Raw genomic sequence first — 20,979 nt, 5'->3', positions numbered from 1 at the left:
CAGGGTAGAGCAGGGCAGAGCAGAACAGGGTAGAGCAGAGCAGAACAGGGTAGAGCAGAACAGGGTAGAGCAGAACAGGGCAGAGCAGAACAGGGCAGAGCAGAACAGGGTAGAGCAGAACAGGGTAGAGCAGGGCAGAGCAGAACAGGGCCGGGTCGAGCAGAGCAGGGTAGAGTAGAGCAGAACAGGGCAGGGCACTGCACTGCCTAGTGGAAGTGGCCTCAGGAGAAGCCAAACACACAGCACAGTCCGGGTGTGAGAGGAAATGGCATGTATTAGTTAGGAAATAGAACTGCACTCAAGGCAGGTCCTGTCCTGCGAGCACACGCACAAGATCAATCAAATATGACACGTGGGTGTGTGTATGTGTGTGCGTGAGCGTGCCTGCCTGTGTGCCTGTCTGCCTGCCTGCCTGCCTGCCTGCCTGTCTGTCTGCCTGCCTGCCTGCCTGCCTGTCTGTCTGCCTGCATACGTAAGTGTGTGTGCAGTCAGGCACATGTACCAGTCGTCAGGGCATGAACTCTACAAGGTGTGGAAAGAATTCCACAGGGATGCTGGCCCATGGTGACTCCAATGCTTCCCACAGATTTGTTAAATTGGTTACATGTCCTTTGGGTGGTGGGCCTTTCTTGATACACACGGGAAACTGTTGAAAAACCCAGCAGCGTTGCAGTTCTTGGCACACTCAAACCAATATGCCAGGCACATACACCCATACCCCGTTCAAAGACATTCCAATATTTGGTCTTGCCCATTCACCCTCTGAATGGCACACATACTCAATCGATTTCTCAATTGTCTCAAGGCATAAAAATAATTATTTAACCCCGTCTCCTCCCGTTTCATCGACACTGACTGAAGTGGATTTAACAAGTGACATCATTAAGGGATCATATCTTTCACCTGGATTCACCTGGTCAGTCTGTACCTCACGTTGATTAGCCTCGTCGCTTCCCATGGCAGACATCAGCTGAAGAAAGGTTGGGAACTCAACCTCACAACACGTCAAACCAATAAAATGCCTTTTGCTTGGGACACCAAATGAGTGTCGTAGGAGCTACAGTGTAATAAGGAACGGCACCAGTGACAGGAAGCAGCTAGTCACAACGAGGGTCGTTTTGAGAAAAGTCAGCTAATCTTGTAAACTACTTAGGTACAACTAGCTACTGTTAGCTACTAGCTAGTTCAATTTTACCTCACAATTATAAAAGCCAACATCTTAATAAAAACAGCATATTATTGACTTAAAAAGGTTTGGCTGTGAGCCCAGTATCTAGCTTATACAGGGTCAGTGGTAGGCCGACATAGAGCAACCATGCACTGTCTATCTGGGGCGGCAGGTAGCCTAGTGGTTAGAGCGTTGTGGTTAGAGCGAATCCCCGAGCTGACAAGGTCAAAATGTGTCGTTCTTCCCCTGAACAAGGCAGTTAAACCCACTGTTCCTAGGCCGTCATTGAAGATAAGAATTTGTTCGTAACTGACTTGCCAAGTTAAATTAAAGGTTCAATTAAATAAGTACAAAAAAAGAAATCTCCCCTCAACTCTGGACCTCGAAGTGATTTCCACTCCTTTAAAAAAAAAAATGTCCCCCTCTAATCAGGGACTGATTTAGACCTGGGACACCAGGTGGGTGATTCCCCTCTAATCAGGGACTGATTTAGACCTGGGACACCAGGTGGGTGATTCCCCTCTAATCAGGGACTGATTTAGACCTGGGACACCAGGTGGGTGATTCCCCTCTAATCAGGGCCTGATTTAGACCTGGGACACCAGGTGGGGGATTCCCCTCTAATCAGGGACTGATTTAGACCTGGGACACCAGGTGGGTGATTCCCCTCTAATCAGGGACTGATTTAGACCTGGGACATCAGGTAGGGGATTCCCCTCCAATCGGGGACTGATTTAAACCTGGGTCACCAGGTGGATGTAATTAATGATCAGGTAGAACAGAGAACCATCAGGCTCTGGACCTGGTAGGGTCAGAGTTGAATACCCCTGGTCTACTATCTACTATGGGAACAACTGCAACCTTTTTGCAAGCAACATTGCTAAAAAAAAATAATAAAATAACATTTACCTCATAATATATGTTAACTGGAATGCTCATCTCCTATAGCCTAATTGTCATCTCCTTATTTTCATACCGTACCTAAATTGCAAGGGTTGGATTTGTACTAAACCCTTTTATATGTCAGAACTTAAAAGGAATGTACAAAATCTGGAATCTGGAATACTTTGTCTACTGATAAAACTTTAAATTGACAACATTAGCTCAACATGTACATAATGCCTCATTGGTGATGCATGCTATATGATGAGCAACAGAATGGGTTCAGATAGCTGATATACTGAGAAAGAGTGACAATCAAATCAAATAGATTTCTCATCTTACAACTAGACAAAATGAAAATGTTGTTTTGAGAATACAACACTATCTGTCTTTTAGGGCAGCAGGGTAGCCTAGTGGTCAGAGCGTTGAGCCAGTAACCAAAAGGTTTCTGGATCGAATCCCCGAGCTGACAAGGTACAAATCTGTCGTTCTGCCCCATGAACAAGACAGTTAACCCACTGTTCCTAGACCAGTTAACCCACTGTTCCTAGACCAGTTAACCCACTGTTCCTAGACCAGTTAACCCACTGTTCCTAGACCAGTTAACCCACTGTTCCTAGACCAGTTAACCCACTGTTCCCAGACCAGTTAACCCACTGTTCCTAGACCAGTTAACCCACTGTTCCTAGACCAGTTAACCCACTGTTCCTAGACCAGTTAACCCACTGTTCCTGGGCCGTCGTTGAAAATAAGAATTTGTTCTTAAACTGACTTGCCTAGTTTAAATAAAGGTTAAATTTAAAAAAAGAATACAGACAGAACCACTGTAATTAGTCAACATTGGCACTAGTTCAGCTTGAATAATAGTTTAACATTTAAAACAAGTTTAAACACTTCACTTCAATGAATCAACACTTCTCTACAAAATGTACAAATATGATAACTTGTATGATAACTTGTATGTCAACTGTATGTCAACTTGTATGTCAAGATTAATATAAATTGTGTCGTTCGAGTCCTGAATAGTGTATACACAAATGACTTGTTTACTGCTCTTATTACCTTGGTAACCGGTTTATGACAGCAATAAGGCACCTTGGGGGGGGTTGGTGGTATATGACCAACATACCACAGTTAAGGGCTGTACGCCATGTTGCATCGTGCCTAACAGCCCTTAGCCGTGGTATATTGGCCATATACCACCACCCACCACCCCCTCTGATCTTATTGGTTAAATAGATCATTGTGTAGTGTAGGACAGTGTAGTGTAGTGTAGGACTGTGTAGTGTAGTGTAGGACAGTGTAGTGTAATATAGGACAGTGTAGTGTAGTGTAGGGCAGTGTAGTGTAATATAGGACAGTGTAGTGTAGTGTAGGGCTGTGTAGTGTAATGTAGGACAGTGTAGTGTAATGTAGGACAGTGTAGTGTAGGACAGTGTAGTGTAGTGTAGGGCAGTGTAGTGTAATATAGGACAGTGTAGTGTAGGACAGTGTAGTGTAGTGTAGGACAGTGTAGTGTAATGTAGGACAGTGTAGTGTAGGACAGTGTAGTGTAGTGTAGGGCAGTGTAGTGTAATGTAGGACAGTGTAGTGTAATGTAGTGGAGGACAGTGTAGTGTAGGAAGGGCAGTGTAGTGTAATGTAGGACAGTGTAGTGTAGGACAGTGTAGTGTAATGTAGGGCAGTGTAGTGTAATGTAGGACAGTGTAGTGTAGGATAGTATAGTGTAGGACTGTGTAGTGTAGTGTAGGACAGTGTAGTGTAGTGTAGGGCAGTGTAGTGTAATGTAGGACAGTGTAGTGTAGGACAGTATAGTGTAGGACTGTGTAGTGTAGTGTAGGACAGTGTAGTGTAGTGTAGGACTGTGTAGTGTAGTGTAGGACAGTGTAGTGTAGTGTAGTGGAGGACAGTGTAGTGTAGGAAGGGCAGTGTAGTGTAATGTAGGACAGTGTAGTGTAGGACAGTGTAGTGTAGTGTAGGACAGTGTAGTGTAATGTAAGACAGTGTAGTGTAGTGTAGGACAGTGTAGTGTAGTGTAGAACAGTGTAGTGTAGGACAGTGTAGTGTAATGCAGGATAGTGTAGTGCAGTGTAGGACAGTGTAGTGTAATGTAGGACAGTGTAGTGTAATGTAGGACAGTGTAGTGTAGGACAGTGTAGTGTAATGCAGGATAGTGTAGTGCAGTGTAGAACAGTGTAGTGTAATGTAGGACAGTGTAGTGTAGTGTAGGGCAGTGTAGTGTAGGACAGTGTAGTGCAGTGTAGGACAGTGTAGTGTAATGTAGGACAGTGTAGTGTAGGACAGTGTAGTGTAGTGTAGGACAGTGTAGTGTAATGTAGGACAGTGTAGTGTAGGACAGTGTAGTGTAGTGTAGGACAGTGTAGTGTAGGACAGTGTAGTGTAGTGTAGGACAGTGTAGTGTAGTGTAGGACAGTGTAGTGTAATGTAGGACAGTGTAGTGTAGGACAGTGTAGTGTAGTGTAGGACAGTGTAGTGTAGGACAGTGTAGTGTAGTGTAGGACAGTGTAGTGTAATGTAGGACAGTGTAGTGTAGGACAGTGTAGTGTAGGACAGTGTAGTGTAGTGTAGGACAGTGTAGTGTAGTGTAGGACAGTGTAGTGTAGTGTAGGACAGTGTAGTGTAGTGTAATGTAGGACAGTGTAGTGTACTGTAGGACAGTGTAGTGTACTGTAGGACAGTGTAGTGTAGGGCAGTGTAGGACAGTGTAGTGTAGGGCAGTGTAGGACAGTGTAGTGTAGGGCAGTGTAGTGTAATGTAGGACAGTGTAGTGTAGTGTAATGTAGGACAGTGTAGTGTAGTGTAGGACAGTGTAGTGTACTGTAGGACAGTGTAGTGTAGGACAGTGTAGTGTAGGACAGTATAGTGTAGGACAGTGTAGTGTAATGCAGGATAGTGTACTGCAGTGTAGGACAGTGTAGTGTAGTGTAGTGTAGGACAGTGTAGTGTAGTGTAGGGCAGTGTAGTGTAATGTAGGACAGTGTAGTGTAATGTAGGACAGTGTAGTGTAGGACAGTGTAGTGTAGTGTAGGGCAGTGTAGTGTAATGTAGGACAGTGTAGTGTAATGTAGGACAGTGTAGTGTAGGACAGTGTAGTGTAGTGTAGTGTAGTGTAGGGCAGTGTAGTTTAATGTAGGACAGTGTAGTGTAGTGTAGGACCGTGTAGTGTACTGTAGGACAGTGTAGTGTAGGGCAGTGTAGGACAGTGTAGTGTAGTGTAGGACCGTGTAGTGTACAGTAGGACAGTGTAGTGTAGGGCAGTGTAGGACAGTGTAGTGTAGGACAGTGTAGTGCAGTGTAGGACAGTGTAGTGTAGTGTAGTGTAGGGCAGTGTAGTGTAATGTAGGACAGTGTAGTGTAGTGTAGGACAGTGTAGTGTAGTGTAATGTAGGACAGTGTAGTGTAGGACAGTGTAGTGTAGTGTAGGGCAGCGTAGTGTAATGTAGGACAGTGTAGTGTAGGACCGTGTAGTGTAGGGCAGTGTAGGACAGTGTCGTGTAGGACAGTGTAGTGTAGTGCTGTTCTCTGCTCTTATCTGCTCTGCTGCTGTTCATATTGAGTCATTCAACTCATAGAAACGTGTGAGAAGAGAAAACAGGATCTCAGCCCACCGCTTTCATTTCTCCTTCTTCTAACGGCCTCATCAGGCTTGATGTGCACTCAGCATGCTCCCTTCCTCTGGCAGGCCCAGCGTTGAGAAACCAGCCTCTCAAAAAACGTGTTCACTATGACTAAACATTTCCATAATATTCATTACCAAATTTAAGCCTGATCCCAGACCTGTTTGTATTGCCACGTATGAGTTGTCAAGACGGCGCAAACCGTTCTGCGACCAGGCTACTGTATATCAATGAAGAGGGGAAAGAACCCCCAACAACATCAATGAATCTGAGGCTATGACAGTCGTTAGCTAGCTATCATTAGATATCATTAGCTTATCATTAGCTATCATTAGCTATCATTAGATATCATTAGATATCATTAGCTATCATTAGCTATCATTAGCTATCATTAACCAAATGTTAGCCTGGCTATGTGGTAGGGAGGTAGAAGGGATTGGTATTATTAATTATAGTGTAAATGTCTGGAACAGATCATGATGACATCATGTAAGAGACTTCAGGATGGGTTAATATCCAAGATAGGTACTTCATCGTCCAGGGTGATCATCTATCATTCATCATCCAGGGTGATCATCCATCATTCATCATCCAGGGTGATCATCCATCATCATCCAGGGTGATCATCCATCATCATCCAGGGTGATCATCCATCCAGCATCCGTTAATAACCACGGAGGAGCTGCATTCAAGTATGAACTAACCAGAACCAAGGCGCTGCAGTACAAGAATGCATGGAGTTCCCTGTACGCCTATACCACATAACCTTGGCTTTTCCAGCAATGCTAGAAATTAACACATTGGCCAACAGCTAGCGAAACATTGGCCAACAGCCTCTCCTCTCCCCTCTCCCCTCTCCCCTCCTCCCCCCTCCTCCCCTCCCCTCCTCTCCTCTCCCCTCCCCTCCCCTCCCTTCCTCGCCTCTCCTCTCCTCTCCTCTCCCCTCCCCTCCTCCTCTCCTCCTCACCTCCTCCTCCCCTCCTTTCTCCCCTCCTCCTCACCTCCTCTCCCTTCCTCTCCTCTCCCTTCTTCTCCTCCTTCCCTCCTCCTCTCCCCTCCTCTCTCCCCTCCTCCTCCTCTCCCCCTCCCCTCCTCCCCTCCTCTCCTCTCCCTTCCCTTCCTCTCCTCTCTCCTCCTCCTCCCCTCTCCTCTCCCTTCCTCTCCTCACCCTTCCTCTCCTCTCTCCTCCCCTCCTCTCCTCTCTCCTCCTCCTCTCCTCCTCCTCTCCTCTCCCTTCCTCTCCTCTCCCTTCCTCTCCTCTCTCCTCTCCTCCCCTCTCCTCTCTCCTCTCCTCCTCTCTCCTCCTCCTCCTCTCCTCCTCTCCTCTCCCTCTCCTCTCCTCTCCCTTCCTCTCCTCTCCCTTCCTCTCCTCCTCCTCTCCTCTCCCTTCCTCTCCTCCTCCTCCTCTCCTCCTCCTCTCCTCCTCCTCTCCTCTCCTCCTCCTCTCCCTTCCTCTCCTCTCCCTTCCTCTCCTCTCCTCCTCTCTTCTCCCTTCCTCTCCCCTCCTCTCCTCTCCCTTCCTCTCCTCTCTCCTCCTCCTCCCCTCTCTAACCAGAGTGGTGTGGTCAGTTACAGCAAACATAAGTCAATGTCTAAGTCCAAAAATGGCACCCTATTCTCACATAGTGAACTACTCTTACCCAGGGCCCTATGGGGCCTTTTCTTAACCAGGGCCCTATGGGGCCTTTTCTTAACCAGGGCCCTATGGGGCCTTTTCTTGACTAGGGCCCTATGGGGCCTTTCTTTGACCAGCCCTATGTGACCTGTAGTGCAATATGTAGGTGAATAGAGGGTGCCGATTGGGACACTGCCATAGTCACACATCAGATAATGTCACAACACAATAGCAGCATGTGTAAATATATATATATACATAATATATAAATCGCTGTTGGAGAGGGAGATATAATTTGTTTCGCTTCACAAAAGAATTGTGACATCTGGAAGTGATATAGTTCTCTGACTGTTGCTTCTGTCTCGGGGCGTTTCATGACCTCTCAATGGCTTTCTGTCTTTTTCTATAAAATACGTTTGTTCCAGCGACTGCATACATTTAAAAATGTTTCTTTATTTTTTTTAGGTTACACCCTTTCACTTCTGGGTGTGCACTTCCATACTGTCCATCTAGGTTAGAAACGTCTCAGCCTCCGTCCAATGTTTATACATGACATGTGGATTGACTTAAGAGACTAAGAAAACACACTGCCATGTACCTATAGCACTAGGCAAGGATCTGCTCCTACTCTAGTTGTTGTGTGGATAGCTGTTAGCTAGGTCTATTTGTTGTGTGGATAGCTGTTAGCTAGGTCTATTTGTTGTGTGGGTAGCTGTTAGCTAGGTCTAGTTGTTGTGTGGGTAGCTGTTAGCTAGGTCTAGTTGTTGTGTGGGTAGCTGTTAGCTAGGTTTAGTTGTTGTGTGGGTAGCTGTTTGCTAGGTCTATTTGTTGTGTGGGTAGCTGTTAGCTAGGTCTAGTTGTTGTGTGGATAGCTGTTAACTAGGTCTAGTTGTTGTGTGGGTAGCTGTTAGCTAGGTCTAGTTGTTGTGTGGATAGCTGTTAACTAGGTCTAGTTGTTGTGTGGGTAGCTGTTAGCTAGGTCTAGTTGTTGTGTGGCAAGCTGTTAACTAGGTCTAGTTGTTGTGTGGATAGCTGTTAACTAGGTCTAGTTGTTGTGTGGATAGCTGTTAACTAGGTCTAGTTGTTGTGTGGCTAGCTGTTAGCTAGGTCCAGTTGTGTGGATAGCTGTTAACTAGGTCTAGTTGTTGTGTGGATAGCTGTTAACTAGGTCTAGTTGTTGTGTGGATAGCTGTTAACTAGGTCTAGTTGTTGTGTGGCAGCTGTTAGCTAGGTCCAGTTGTGTGGATAGCTGTTAACTAGGTCTAGTTGTTGTGTGGGTAGCTGTTAACTAGGTCTAGTTGTTGTGTGGATAGCTGTTAGCTAGGTCTAGTTGTTGTGTGGATAGCTGTTAGCTAGGTCTAGTTGTTGTGTGGCTAGCTGTTAACTAGGTGTAGTAGTTGTGTGGATAGCTGTTAACTAGGTCTCGTTGTTGTGTGGCTAGCTGTTAGCTAGGTTTAGTTGTTGTGTGGATAGCTGCAATGCATTAATGTAGGGGAGGGAGCAGGGAGGACGCAGGCAGGCAGCCTGGCAACCATCTCTCCCAAGAGAAAGGCACTGGAAGGCATTTCTACTTAAAATAAACCCAGAGAGAGAGACAGACAGAGAGAGAGAAAGAGAGAGAGAGAGAGAGACCGAGAGGAGGAGAGACAGAGAAAGAAAGAGAGAGAGACAGAGAGTGTGAGACCGAGAGGAAGAGAGACAGCGATAGAAAGAGAGACAGAGAGAGAGAGAGAGAGAGAGAGAGAGAGCGAGAGAGAGAGAGCGAGAGAGAGAGAGAGAGAGAGAGAGAGAGAGAGAGAGCGAGAGAGAGAGAGAGAGAGAGAGAGAGAGAGAGAGAGAGCGATAGAAAGAGAGACAGAGAGAGAGAGAGAGACAGAGAGAGAGAGAGAGAGACAGCGATAGAAAGAGAGACAGAGAGAGAGAGAGAGAGACAGAGAGAGAGAGAGAGAGAGAGAGAGACAGCGATAGAAAGAGAGACAGAGAGAGAGAGAGAGAGACAGAGAGAGAGAGAGAGAGAGAGAGAGAGACAGCGATAGAAAGAGAGACAGAGAGAGAGAGAGAGAGACAGAGAGAGAGAGAGAGAGAGAGAGAGAGAGAGAGAGAGGGATGTTCAGTCCGGGTCCCGTCGGCCCTAGTAGCTTGTCGGCTCGCCAACCCTCCCCATTTATCCACAGCAGTGTTCAATATACCCGGGCAGGCAGGCAGGCAGACAGGCAGACAGTGGGGCATTTAAACCCCTCAACACACACTCATAGACATGCATATAGACAAACACTCATAGAAACACTCTCTAATTAATATATACTGTACACATACTAAGACAAGGCATACACTCTTTCAATTGTACACACTCATTCAAAGGAATGAGTTGTTAGAATAGAGCAGGGGTTAAGTTGGGGCTGTTAGGTCGGGGTATTGATGGTAGAAGACTCTGGGGCTGTTAGGTCGGGGTATTAATGGTAGAAGAGTCTGTGGCTGATAGGCCGGGGTATTGATGGTAGAAGAGTCTGGGGCTGATAGGCCGGGGTATTGATGGTAGAAGAGTCTGGGGCTGATAGGCCGGGGTATTGATGGTAGAAGAGCCTGGGGCTGATAGGCCGGGGTATTGATGGTAGAAGAGTCTGGGGGCAGTTAGGCCGGGGTATTGATGGTGGTATTGATGTAAACCTAACCAGACTAAGGGTATAGGGTGCTATATTAGGGTATAGGGTACTATATTAAGGTATAGGGTGTTATATTAAGGTATAGGGTGTTATATTAAGGTATAGGGAGTTATATTAAGGTAAACAGAGTTATATTAAGGTATAGAGTGCTAAATAGGGAATCGGGTGCTATATAGGGAATCGGGTGCTATATAGGGAATCGAGTGCTATATAGGGAATCGAGTGCTATATAGGGAATCGGGTGCTATATAGGGAATAGGGTCTCCCTTTGGAATAGGGGGAGAGAGATAGGGAATAGGGTGCTCCCTTCGGAATAGGGAGAGAGAGATAGGGAATAGGGTGCTCCCTTCGGAATAGGGGGAGAGAGATAGGGAATAGGGTGCTCCCTTCGGAATAGGGGGAGAGAGATAGAGAATAGGGTGCTCCCTTCGGAATAGGGGGAGAGAGATAGGGAATAGGGTGCTCCCTTCGGAATAGGGGGAGAGAGATAGAGAATAGGTGCTCCCTTCGGAATAGGGGGAGAGAGATAGGGAACAGGGTGCCATTTCAGACGCATCCCGTGACTGAGGCTGTTTCCAGTTTCTTTCACTGATGGAACACCAACAACCACGTAAAACATTGTGAAACCAGGCAATGTAAACTCTAAAACTCCAATGTAAACAGACTCTTATAACACACTGTAATTACACACAGGTTATCTCACAAGGAGCAGATGGATCATTTCCTTAAAGACGATGATAATGGAATAGGCTACTTACTCACAAGTTGGACTTGCAATCCCCTTCTGGTGGTGGTGGTGGTGGTATGTTTTAGACACTGTTCAGAAGATATGAATAATAGTTATTTTAACTCATATAACATGTTTCAAAACAGAAGAAACATACTTCAGATATACAGTACCAGTCAAAAGTTTGGACACACCTACTCATTCAAGGGTTTTTCTTAATTTATTTTTTTACTATTTTCTACATTGTAGAATAATAGTGAAGACATCAAAACTATGAAATAACACATATGGAATCATGTAGTAACCAAAGAAAAGTGTTAAAAAATAACATTATATTTTAGATTCTTCAAAGTAGCCACCCTTTGCCTTGATGACAGCTTTGCACACTCTTGGTATTCTCTCAACCAGCTTCATGAGGAATGCTTTTCCAACAGTCTTGAAGGAGTTCCCACATATGCTGAGCACTTGTTGGCTGCTTTTCCTTCACTCTGCGGTCCAACTCATCCCAAACCATCTCAATTGGGTTGAGGTCGGGGGATTGTGGAGGCCAGGTCATCTGATGCAGCACTCTCCTTGGTCAAATAACCCCTACACAGCCTGAAGGTGTGTTTTGGATCATTGTCCTGTTGAAGAATAAATGAGAGTCCCACTAAGCGCCAACGTATCGCTGCAGAATGCTGTGGTAGCCATGCTGGTTAAGTGTGCCTTGAATTCTAAATAAATCACAGACAGTATCACCAGCAATGCACCCCCACACCATCACACCTCCTCCTCCTCCAAGCTTCCCGGTGGGAACCACACATGCAGAGATCATTCGTTCACCTACTCTGCGTCTCTCAAAGACACTGCGGTTGGAACCAAAATTTTAAAATTTGGACAAATCAGACCAAAGGACAGATTTCCATCGGTTTAATGCCCATTGCTGATGTTTATTGGTCCAAGCAAGTATATTATTCTTATTAGTGTCCTTGAGTCGTGGTTTCTTTGCAACAATTCGATCATAACGGCCTGATTCACGCAGTCTCCTCTAAACAGTTGATGTTGAGACGTGTCTGCTACTTGAACTCTGTGAAGCATTTATTTGGGCTGTAATTTCTAAGACTGGTAACTCTAATGAACGTATCCTCTGCAACAGAGGTAACTCTGGGTCTTCCTTTCCTGTGGCGGTCCTCATGAGAGCCAGTTTCATCATATCGCTTGATGGTTTTTGCGACTGCACTTGGAGAAACTTTCAAAGTTATTGAAATGTTCTAGATTGACTGACCTTCATGTCTTAAAGTAATGATGGACTGTTGTTTATCTTTGCTTATTTGAGCTGTTCTTGCCATAATATGGACTTGGTCTTTGTCCAAATAGGGCTATCTTCTGTATACCACCCCTACCTTGTCACAAAACAACTGATTGGCTCAAACGCATTAAGGAAAGAAAGAAATTCCACAAATTAACTTTTAACAAGGCACAACTGTTAATTGAAATGCATTCCAGGTGACTACCTGGTTGAGAGAATGCCTAGGTTGTGCAAAACTGTCATCAAGGCAAAGAGTGGCTACTTTGATGAATGTAAAATATATTTAGACTTCTTTTACACTGTCTTGGTTCCAAATGTGTTATTTCATAGTTGTGAGGTCTTCACTATTATTCTGCAATGTGGAAAATAGTCAAAAAATTAAGAAAAAACCCTTGAATGAGTCGGTGTGTCTGAACTTTTGACTGTTACTGTATATGTATTATTAACTTTCTAAATGATGAAGATGATGGAGATGAGGAAGAAGAGGGATGATGAGGATGATAATAATTTAATTCATAAACATATAATCGAGCTATTAGCCACGAGCATGGCAGTGAGTTTCCATTTAACTTCTAAATGCATAAACGGAAATGTCAGCCTGTCTGTGTGAACTTGAGTGGGCTGCTAGTCTGCGACTGTAGCCTAAAAAGCAATGTGAAACAATACTATACATTTTACATACTTCTTTTTCAAACACAAATAAAATCACCAAGAAAACTAAAACAAAACGTTCTCCCCTCATACGAAAGAATATTTCCCCCCAATTCTGCTTTCTGTTCTAAATACCGCTGATAGCACCACAAATGTCGCGTGTATAGCCCTCTTAATGTTACATAACGTTGGTACCTCGCAGCGGGGACTGCTTGTGGTTGATATTAACTTTCACCGCCTCCTTACATCGTAACAATCTATTCTATAGTAGTGTTCAAGGCACGCTGCAAGCGACATTCATTCGCTACTTTGTACCGTTTGATCAAAGACGTTGTACCAAGAAAAACAACAAAGAGTTGTTGTGCAAAATCCATGAGAAAAAGTTACAATATAAGTGATGTAATAATGCGTCTAGTCTAGTGCATTACACTATCGCAAGCCGAAACTAGTCAAATAACATTGTTGTAAAATAATACAATTGTAAAAAAAAAATATTTTAAAAACAATCATGAAACACAAAAACATAAGTTAAAACCTATTAGAAAAAGTTTAACATGTGTAAATAATGTCTAAACAGTTAATCGAGTTCGTCTAAGTTTAGTAACTTAAACCAGAAATGGTAAATTAATAGGTTAATTTACCTGTATTAGGTCCAAAATCTGCGGTGATATAACGTGTCCGTAACTTGTGAATCGGATATAGGTTTTGATATTAAAAGTCCTTGCGTCAGCCCGTTTAAATAGTCATCGGTAAAAACTGGGAGGGTTCGGGAATGCGGAACTTGCTTGTCCCAGACGCATGGATAGAAATACAGGCAGGCCTGAATAAAACGCTCCACCCCTAGCAACCAAAAAAAAAACACACACAACATTCTGGTGCGAGGAAACTTACAGATGCCTGTTTTGGAAACTGGAGAGACCCAGTGCATCCACGCCAAGTTGTGGCTATAAACATACATGTCTTATTTGTTTATAAATATAAATGTGAAAAGCATAAACAAAATAAAGTTAGTGTGTGTGTGTGTGTGTGTGTGTGTGTGTGTGTGTGTGTGTGTGTGTGTGTGTGTGTGTGCGCGCGCGCGCGTGTGCTAGAGAGAAGGAGAGCGCGAGAGCGACAGAGCGATTTAATATATTTAGAGTTGTAATCGGATGCTCCGTCAATTCATCTTGAAGTCAGTTCAGTATGTTGCACAGGCTGCTCTTATTTGGTGTACTGGAATTCTGAACATTTCTCTCAGTGGTAGCTCCCTATAGTCGGAGTCTTTTTCACTTTTCTCTGTCTACCTGTACAGTGACTGAGACATGAGCATGGTCTGACAGTTAGCGAACTAACCCCCGTGTGCCAGCTCTCTCAGATGAATTATGATACTGTAAGCGTCGCCAAAATACAACGTAAATGTAATCAACAGATGAACTACAAATATAAAATACGCCATGTTTTGTTGGCATCAGTTACTGAAGTATTTATCCCTTATAATCTCAATCAAGAACAGTGTACTTGTATGTAAGACATGACTTAAAAAACTTGCAAAAATTGTATCTGTCTGGGTCTTGATTTAGACATTCTTGATAATATATATTAGACGGGTGGGTACTTGAATTGATAGACAGCCAGTCCAACAAGATCATGATGATGCCCTCTCCACCGTCCGTGGTCCACCTGGAAGGAACAGGCAGCTGCGCTTCTATCTGAACCGCTGCGTTACCACAAATATCCCCTCCTCTGTTTTTTTTTAGCGATTCTAATTTGGTTTCACCGTCCAGTTCCTGAGAAGGGGGGGAGGGGGGGGGGGGGGGGGGTTCTGAGGAAGGTCGGGTCTATGCGTCACAGTCTCTCTCCAAACACAGATGACAAGTCGAGGTGGATTGGAGGCATTTCACAATGGGGTCCTGAGTGGGGTTTTTTTGAGAGAGAGAGAGAGAGAGAGAGAGAGAGAGTCAAGGCTATAGTCTACATCCTTCCTGTTTGGCTCTAGTTTACTCCTAGGTGGCGTGAAAAATGGCACCCTATTCTCTACATAATGGCACCCTATTCTCTACATAATGGCACCCTATTCCCTTTATAATGGCACCCTATTCTCTACATAATGGCACCCTATTCCCTTTATAATGGCACCCTATTCCCTTTATAATGGCACCCTATTCTCTACATAATGGCACCCTATTCCCTTTATAATGGCACCCTATTCTCTACATAATGGCACCCTATTCCCTTTATAATGGCACCCTATTCTCTACATAATGGCACCCTATTCGCTACATAATGTAGGGAATAGGGTGCCATTATAAAGGGAATAGGGTGCCATTATAAAGGGAATAGGGTGCCATTATAAAGGGAATAGGGTGTCATTATAAAGGGAATAGGGTGCCATTATAAAGGGAATAGGGTGTCATTATAAAGGGAATAGGGTGCCATTATATAGAGAATAGGGTGCCATTATAAAGGGAATAGGGTGCCATTATGTAGAGAATAGGGTGCCATTATAAAGGGAATAGGGTGCCATTATAAAGGGAATAGGGTGCCATTATGTAGAGAATAGGGTGCCATTATGTAGGGAGTTGAGGCTCTGTGATTCCTCCCTGTCTGTCTGTCTGTCTGCCTGCCTGTCTGTCTGTCAGTCTGTCTGCCTACCTGCCTGTCTGTCTGTCTGCCTTCCTGCCTGCCTGTCTGTCTGTCTGTCTGCCTACCTGCCTGTCTGTCTGTCTGTCTGTCTGCCTTCCTGCCTGCCTGTCTGTCAGTCTGTCTGCCTACCTGCCTGTCTGTCTGTCTGTCTGCCTTCCTGCCTGTCTGTCAGTCTGTCTGCCTACCTGCCTGTCTGTCTGCCTTCCTGCCTGCCTGTCTGTCTGTCAGTCTGTCTGTCTGCCTTCCTGCCTGTCTGTCTGTCTGTCTGTCTGTCTGTCTGTCTGTCTGTCTGTCTGTCTGTCTGTCTGTCTGTCTGTCTGTCTGTCTGTCTGTCTGTCTGTCTGCCTTCCTGCCTGCCTGTCTGTCTGTCTGTCAGTCTGTCTGCCTACCTGCCTGTCTGTCTGTCTGTCTGCCTTCCTGCCTGCCTGTCTGTCTGTCAGTCTGTCTGCCTTCCTGCCTGTCTGTCTGTCTGTCTGTCTGACTGTCTGACTGTCTGTCTATCTGTCTGTCTGTCTGTCTGTCTGTCTGTCTGTCTGCCTTCCTGCGTGGACAAAGACTTTCAACAAATCCCCTGCTCGATAGGAGGCTGAGGAGGGAGGCAGTACAGACAGAGATGGCAATCAGTAGAGGAAACTACATGGTCTGTGTGCCGAGTTGGCACTGTGGGGTCTCACTGGAGAGAAGGCCTCGGGTACAACAAAAACAATAACCTTTCACAGTGACATTTCTGTGAAAATATACCACACTGAGCATAATGAAGTCCCCCAAAAAAATTCCACCAGTTAATATCAATTATTTGTTTAATCTCAGTAGAGACAAATCAAAGTAATATGAACCCGTGTCGAGAGATTCTCTCATCTCTTGCAAAACCAGGAACATTACTGGAACCATTTTCATTCAATTAGAGCTGAAAAAGAAAATAGGACATAAATAAAAATCTGTGTTTAAATATTGCATTTTTCTTTGCCCACTTTAGAATCGTTGGGTCTTTGATAGCTTTCTGCACTATGATCAAGGCTGGCGTACGTGATTACATTTGGTATCATTTGGTATCATTTGGTATCATTTGGTATCATTGCCCAGCCTGCGTCCCAAACGGAACCCTACATTCCTCACTCTACTCTGGACCAACTCGGGCTCTGGTTTTGTCTCATCTTGATTACTGTCCAGTCGTTGTGGTCCAGTTCTGCAAGGGAAAGACCTAGTTAAGCTGCAGCTGGACCAGAACAGAGCGGCACGTCTTGCTCTTCACTGTAATCAGAGGGGCTGATATAAATATTATGCATGCCCAGTCTCTATCGGTTGAGAGTTGAGGAGAGACTGACTGCATCACTTCTTCTTTTTATAAGAAACATTGTGTTGAAAATCCCAAATTGTTTGCATAGTCAACTTACACACAGCTCTGACACACACACTTATCCCACCAGACATGCCACCAGGGGTCTTTTCACAGTCCCCAAATCTAGAACAAATTCAAGGAAGCGTACAGTATTATATAGAGCCCTTATTGCATGGAACTTCCTTCCATCTCATATTGTTCAAATCAACAGCAAACCTGGTTTCAAAAAACAGATAAAGCAATTCTCTTCCTGTAGTTTATCAGGATCCTCATTAACTATAACAACAGCTTCTCTTCCTGGGGTTTATCAGGATCCTCATTAACTATAACAGCAGATTCTCTTCCTGGGGTTTATCAGGATCCTCATTAACTATAACAGCAGATTCTCTTCCTGGGGTTTATCAGGATCCTCATTAACTATAACAGCAGCTTCTCTTCCTGGGGTTTATCAGGATCCTCATTAACTATAACAGCAGCTTCTTTTCCTGGGGTTTATCAGGATCCTCATTAACTATAACAGCAGATTCTCTTCCTGGGGTTTATCAGGATCCTCATTAACTATAACAGCAGATTCTCTTCCTGGGGTTTATCAGGATCCTCATTAACTAAAACAGCAGCTTCTCTTCCTGGGGTTTATCAGGATCCTCATTAACTATAACAGCAGATTCTCTTCCTGGGGTTTATCAGGATCCTCATTAACTATAACAGCAGATTCTTTTCCTGGGGTTTATCAGGATCCTCATTAACTATAACAGCAGCTTCTCTTCCTGGGGTTTATCAGGATCCTCATTAACTATAACAGCAGATTCTCTTCCTGGGGTTTATCAGGATCCTCATTAACTATAACAGCAGATTCTCTTCCTGGGGTTTATCAGGATCCTCATTAACTATAACAGCAGCTTCTCTTCCTGGGGTTTATCAGGATCCTCATTAACTATAACAGCAGCTTCTTTTCCTGGGGTTTATCAGGATCCTCATTAACTATAACAGCAGATTCTCTTCCTGGGGTTTATCAGGATCCTCATTAACTATAACAGCAGCTTCTCTTCCTGGGGTTTATCAAGATCCTCATTAACTAAAACAGCAGCTTCTCTTCCTGGGGTTTATCAGGATCCTCATTAACTAAAACAGCAGATTCTCTTCCTGGGGTTTATCAGGATCCTCATTAACTATAACAGCAGATTATCTTCCTGGGGTTTATCAGGATCCTCATTAACTATAACAGCAGATTATCTTCCTGGGGTTTATCAGGATCCTCATTAACTAAAACAGCAGCTTCTCTTCCTGGGGTTTATCAGGATCCTCATTAACTATAACAGCAGATTATCTTCCTGGGGTTTATCAGGATCCTCATTAACTATAACAGCAGATTCTCTTCCTGTGGTTTATCAGGATCCTCATTAACTATAACAGCAGATTCTCTTCCTGGGGTTTATCAGGATCCTCATTAACTATAACAGCAGATTATCTTCCTGGGGTTTATCAGGATCCTCATTAACTATAACAGCAGATTATCTTCCTGGGGTTTATCAGGATCCTCATTAACTAAAACAGCAGCTTCTCTTCCTGGGGTTTATCAGGATCCTCATTAACTATAACAGCAGCTTCTCTTCCTGGGGTTTATCAATACATACACACCAACTATCTAGGTCAAATAGGGGAGAGGCGTTGTGCTGCGAGGTGTTGCTATATCTGCTTTTTTTTAAACATTTAGTGCACTATATAGGGAACAGTGTATTCTGTGTGGGTGGGAGTTTAAACATCAATATAAGAAATTGAAAGTGAAATGGCAGTTTACTTCAGGAAATGTACCCTTATTAATGAACTGGCTTTTAATTTACATACATTTATAAAATATTATTTATTATACAGTATTTACTAAAACATGTGATAGTTCCAAGTTTATGTCCAAGGCATGTGACCCCTGCCAAGCAGACTCAAATAAAAAGAAATTGAGTCAGCATAGGATATGGTACTCCTGCAAGCTGCATCAATGCAAAACAGCCATGGAAAAGATTCAATATGGTCTACTATATGTCTCTGCATATAAACCTGAGGGGAATGTCCTATAACGCAAAACTCCAGTCCAGACACTTCTCTTCTCTGACTCACTGTCTGTCTATCGATATCATCAGACAGATGGACATCATATCTTCCATAATAATCCTTCCTTCCTTCCTTTTTCTCCCTTGAAAAGAATCCCAGACAGTCTTGTCAATCACGTCAACACGTCTGTCTGTCTTCACAGTTATTTCAGTCTCTGTCTGGCATTATGTTAACAGCAGTTCCATATCTGACCATTTTTAGTAGTTTACACGGTGACAAATGTTTTAAATCTAATATAATATTAAGGAACTGAGACACAAAGTATTTGGATAACAGTCGTCCAAAAGTAGTTAAGAACTTGAAAACCTATCAAGGATTCAAGGGCACGTTCTCCTTTAATTTCGCACATTAAAAGGATAGAAATATAGATGTGATCAGAATAAATGGAAAAAAATATCTGAATTTGGCCACCCGTCCCCCCTCAAACATGCGTGACGTCCCTGATCAGAATCTATTCAACAGGTTAGATAGTTACCATGGCTGCGATACTGGGAGAAACAGATGGCCATGTTTCTCCCATCCACCTATCTGGCCTATAAGTCTTTTAACAGTCAACTGATGCTTTGATTTAATGGGGGGGGGGGGGGGGGGGGGGGGGGGCATAAATATGTCCTCTGAGGTGTAACTGGGATACAGAAAAGGGTTACGTGTAACGCTCGTCTGAAGAAGGAGTGGACCAAAGCGCAGCGTGGTACGTGTTCATGATATTTATTAAAATCTGAACACTAGTACAAAAAAAAGAACAAAGCGAGAAACGACCAGTTCTGTAAGGTAACTAAAACTATACAGAAAACTACTTACCCACAAACCCACGTGGGGTGAAAAGGCTACCTAAGTATGATTCTCAATCAGAGACAACGATAGACAGCTGCCTCTGATTGAGAACCGCGCCCGTGCCAAACACAAAGAAATAGAAAACATAGAAATAAAGAAACTAGAATGCCCACCCTAGTCACACCCTGGCCTAACCAAAATAGAGAATAAAAGCCTCTCTACGGCCAGTGGGTGACATTACGACAACAAAGATATTCTAGTCTATTGCTCTGCCTATTGCTCTGTGCTTACGATCATCTGATTCCATATACACACTAATTCCACCAACAACACAAGGTTGCCCACCCCCCCCCCCCCCCCCCCCCCCCCCCCCCCCCCGCCCCCCCCCCCCCCCTCTCCATGTTCTCAGAGCTGTGGCGTCACCGGCGTCAGGTGACGATGCCTTCCAAACTTATCCCTGTAAATATAGCACATCCTTATGAATATCACAGAGAGGGGATAGGAGACTGATCATGAGGAATAGGAGGGGGCAAATCGTACCCTTAGGAAAAATGAACACACTCTTCCAGTGAGATAGGACTGTATGTAAGACGAGTCTGAAACTACTGAGAGACCTGTATGGATTTCCAGGTGCATTATGTAACACACATTATGTAACATTTCCACCTGGAAATAGCCCCTGAAATGTCTTTGATATATATATATATATATATATATATAGTACATAGAAAACTGTTTCAAAGATGCTTTATGAAGCAAAGGTATCAATGTATACAAATGTAGGCCTACGTTTTGTTTTGTGGACTCCTTTTAACATAAAAGACAACACGCGAAAAATACCCATCAGGTTATTGTACGAGGGAACATATTGAAACAAAAGGGATACATCACTATACAGACTACTGTATTGAATGGAAGGATAATACAGACTACTGTATTTAATGGAAGGATAATACAGACTACTGTATTGAATGGAAGGATAATACAGACTACTGTATTGAATGGAAGGATAATACAGACTACTGTATCGTATGGAAGGATAATACAGACTACTGTATCGTATGGAAGGATAATACAGACTACTGTATCGTATGGAAGGATAATACAGAATACTGTATCGTATGGAAGGATAATACAGACTACTGCATCGTATGGAAGGATAATACAGACTACTGCATCGTATGGAAGGATAATACAGAATACTGTATCGTATGGAAGGATAATACAGAATACTGTATCGTATGGAAGGATAATACAGACTACTGTATCGTATGGAAGGATAATACAGACTACTGTATCGTATGGAAGGATAATACAGACTACTGCATCGTATGGAAGGATAATACAGAATACTGTATCGTATGGAAGGATAATACAGAATACTGTATCGTATGGAAGGATAATACAGACTACTGTATCGTATGGAAGGATAATACAGAATACTGTATTGTATGGAAGGATAATACAGACTACTGCATCGTATGGAAGGATAATATAGCATCCTAT

At 43.8% G+C, this 20,979-nt stretch overlaps 1 protein-coding gene across 3 annotated transcripts in view; it reads right to left on the bottom strand.

Moving 5' to 3' along the window:
* LOC110515018 (jun dimerization protein 2) overlaps positions 1-13,469 on the bottom strand; it is a 25,758-nt gene extending 12,289 nt beyond the window's left edge. The window contains exons 1-2 of one of the 3 annotated variants that reach the window (XM_036984597.1): positions 13,274-13,469; positions 10,729-10,782 (exon numbers count right to left, since the gene is read on the bottom strand). Coding sequence is in view for 1 of the 3 variants with exons in the window: in XM_036984595.1 (XP_036840490.1) it covers positions 914-967 (54 nt within the window). In the remaining 2 variants the exon portion in view is untranslated. Of the gene's footprint in view, positions 1-913; positions 1,420-10,724; positions 10,783-13,273 lie in introns of those variants that run through there. The other 2 variants (XM_036984596.1, XM_036984595.1) reach the window with 2 other exon arrangements.
* Positions 13,470-20,979: the final 7,510 nt, after the last annotated feature.

This window comes from Oncorhynchus mykiss, chromosome 8 (assembly GCF_013265735.2).
Source record: "Oncorhynchus mykiss isolate Arlee chromosome 8, USDA_OmykA_1.1, whole genome shotgun sequence".
Lineage (NCBI taxonomy): Eukaryota > Metazoa > Chordata > Actinopteri > Salmoniformes > Salmonidae > Oncorhynchus > Oncorhynchus mykiss.
The sequence above is the reverse complement of the archived record's forward strand: the minus strand, read 5'-3'. Positions and strand labels throughout refer to the sequence as shown.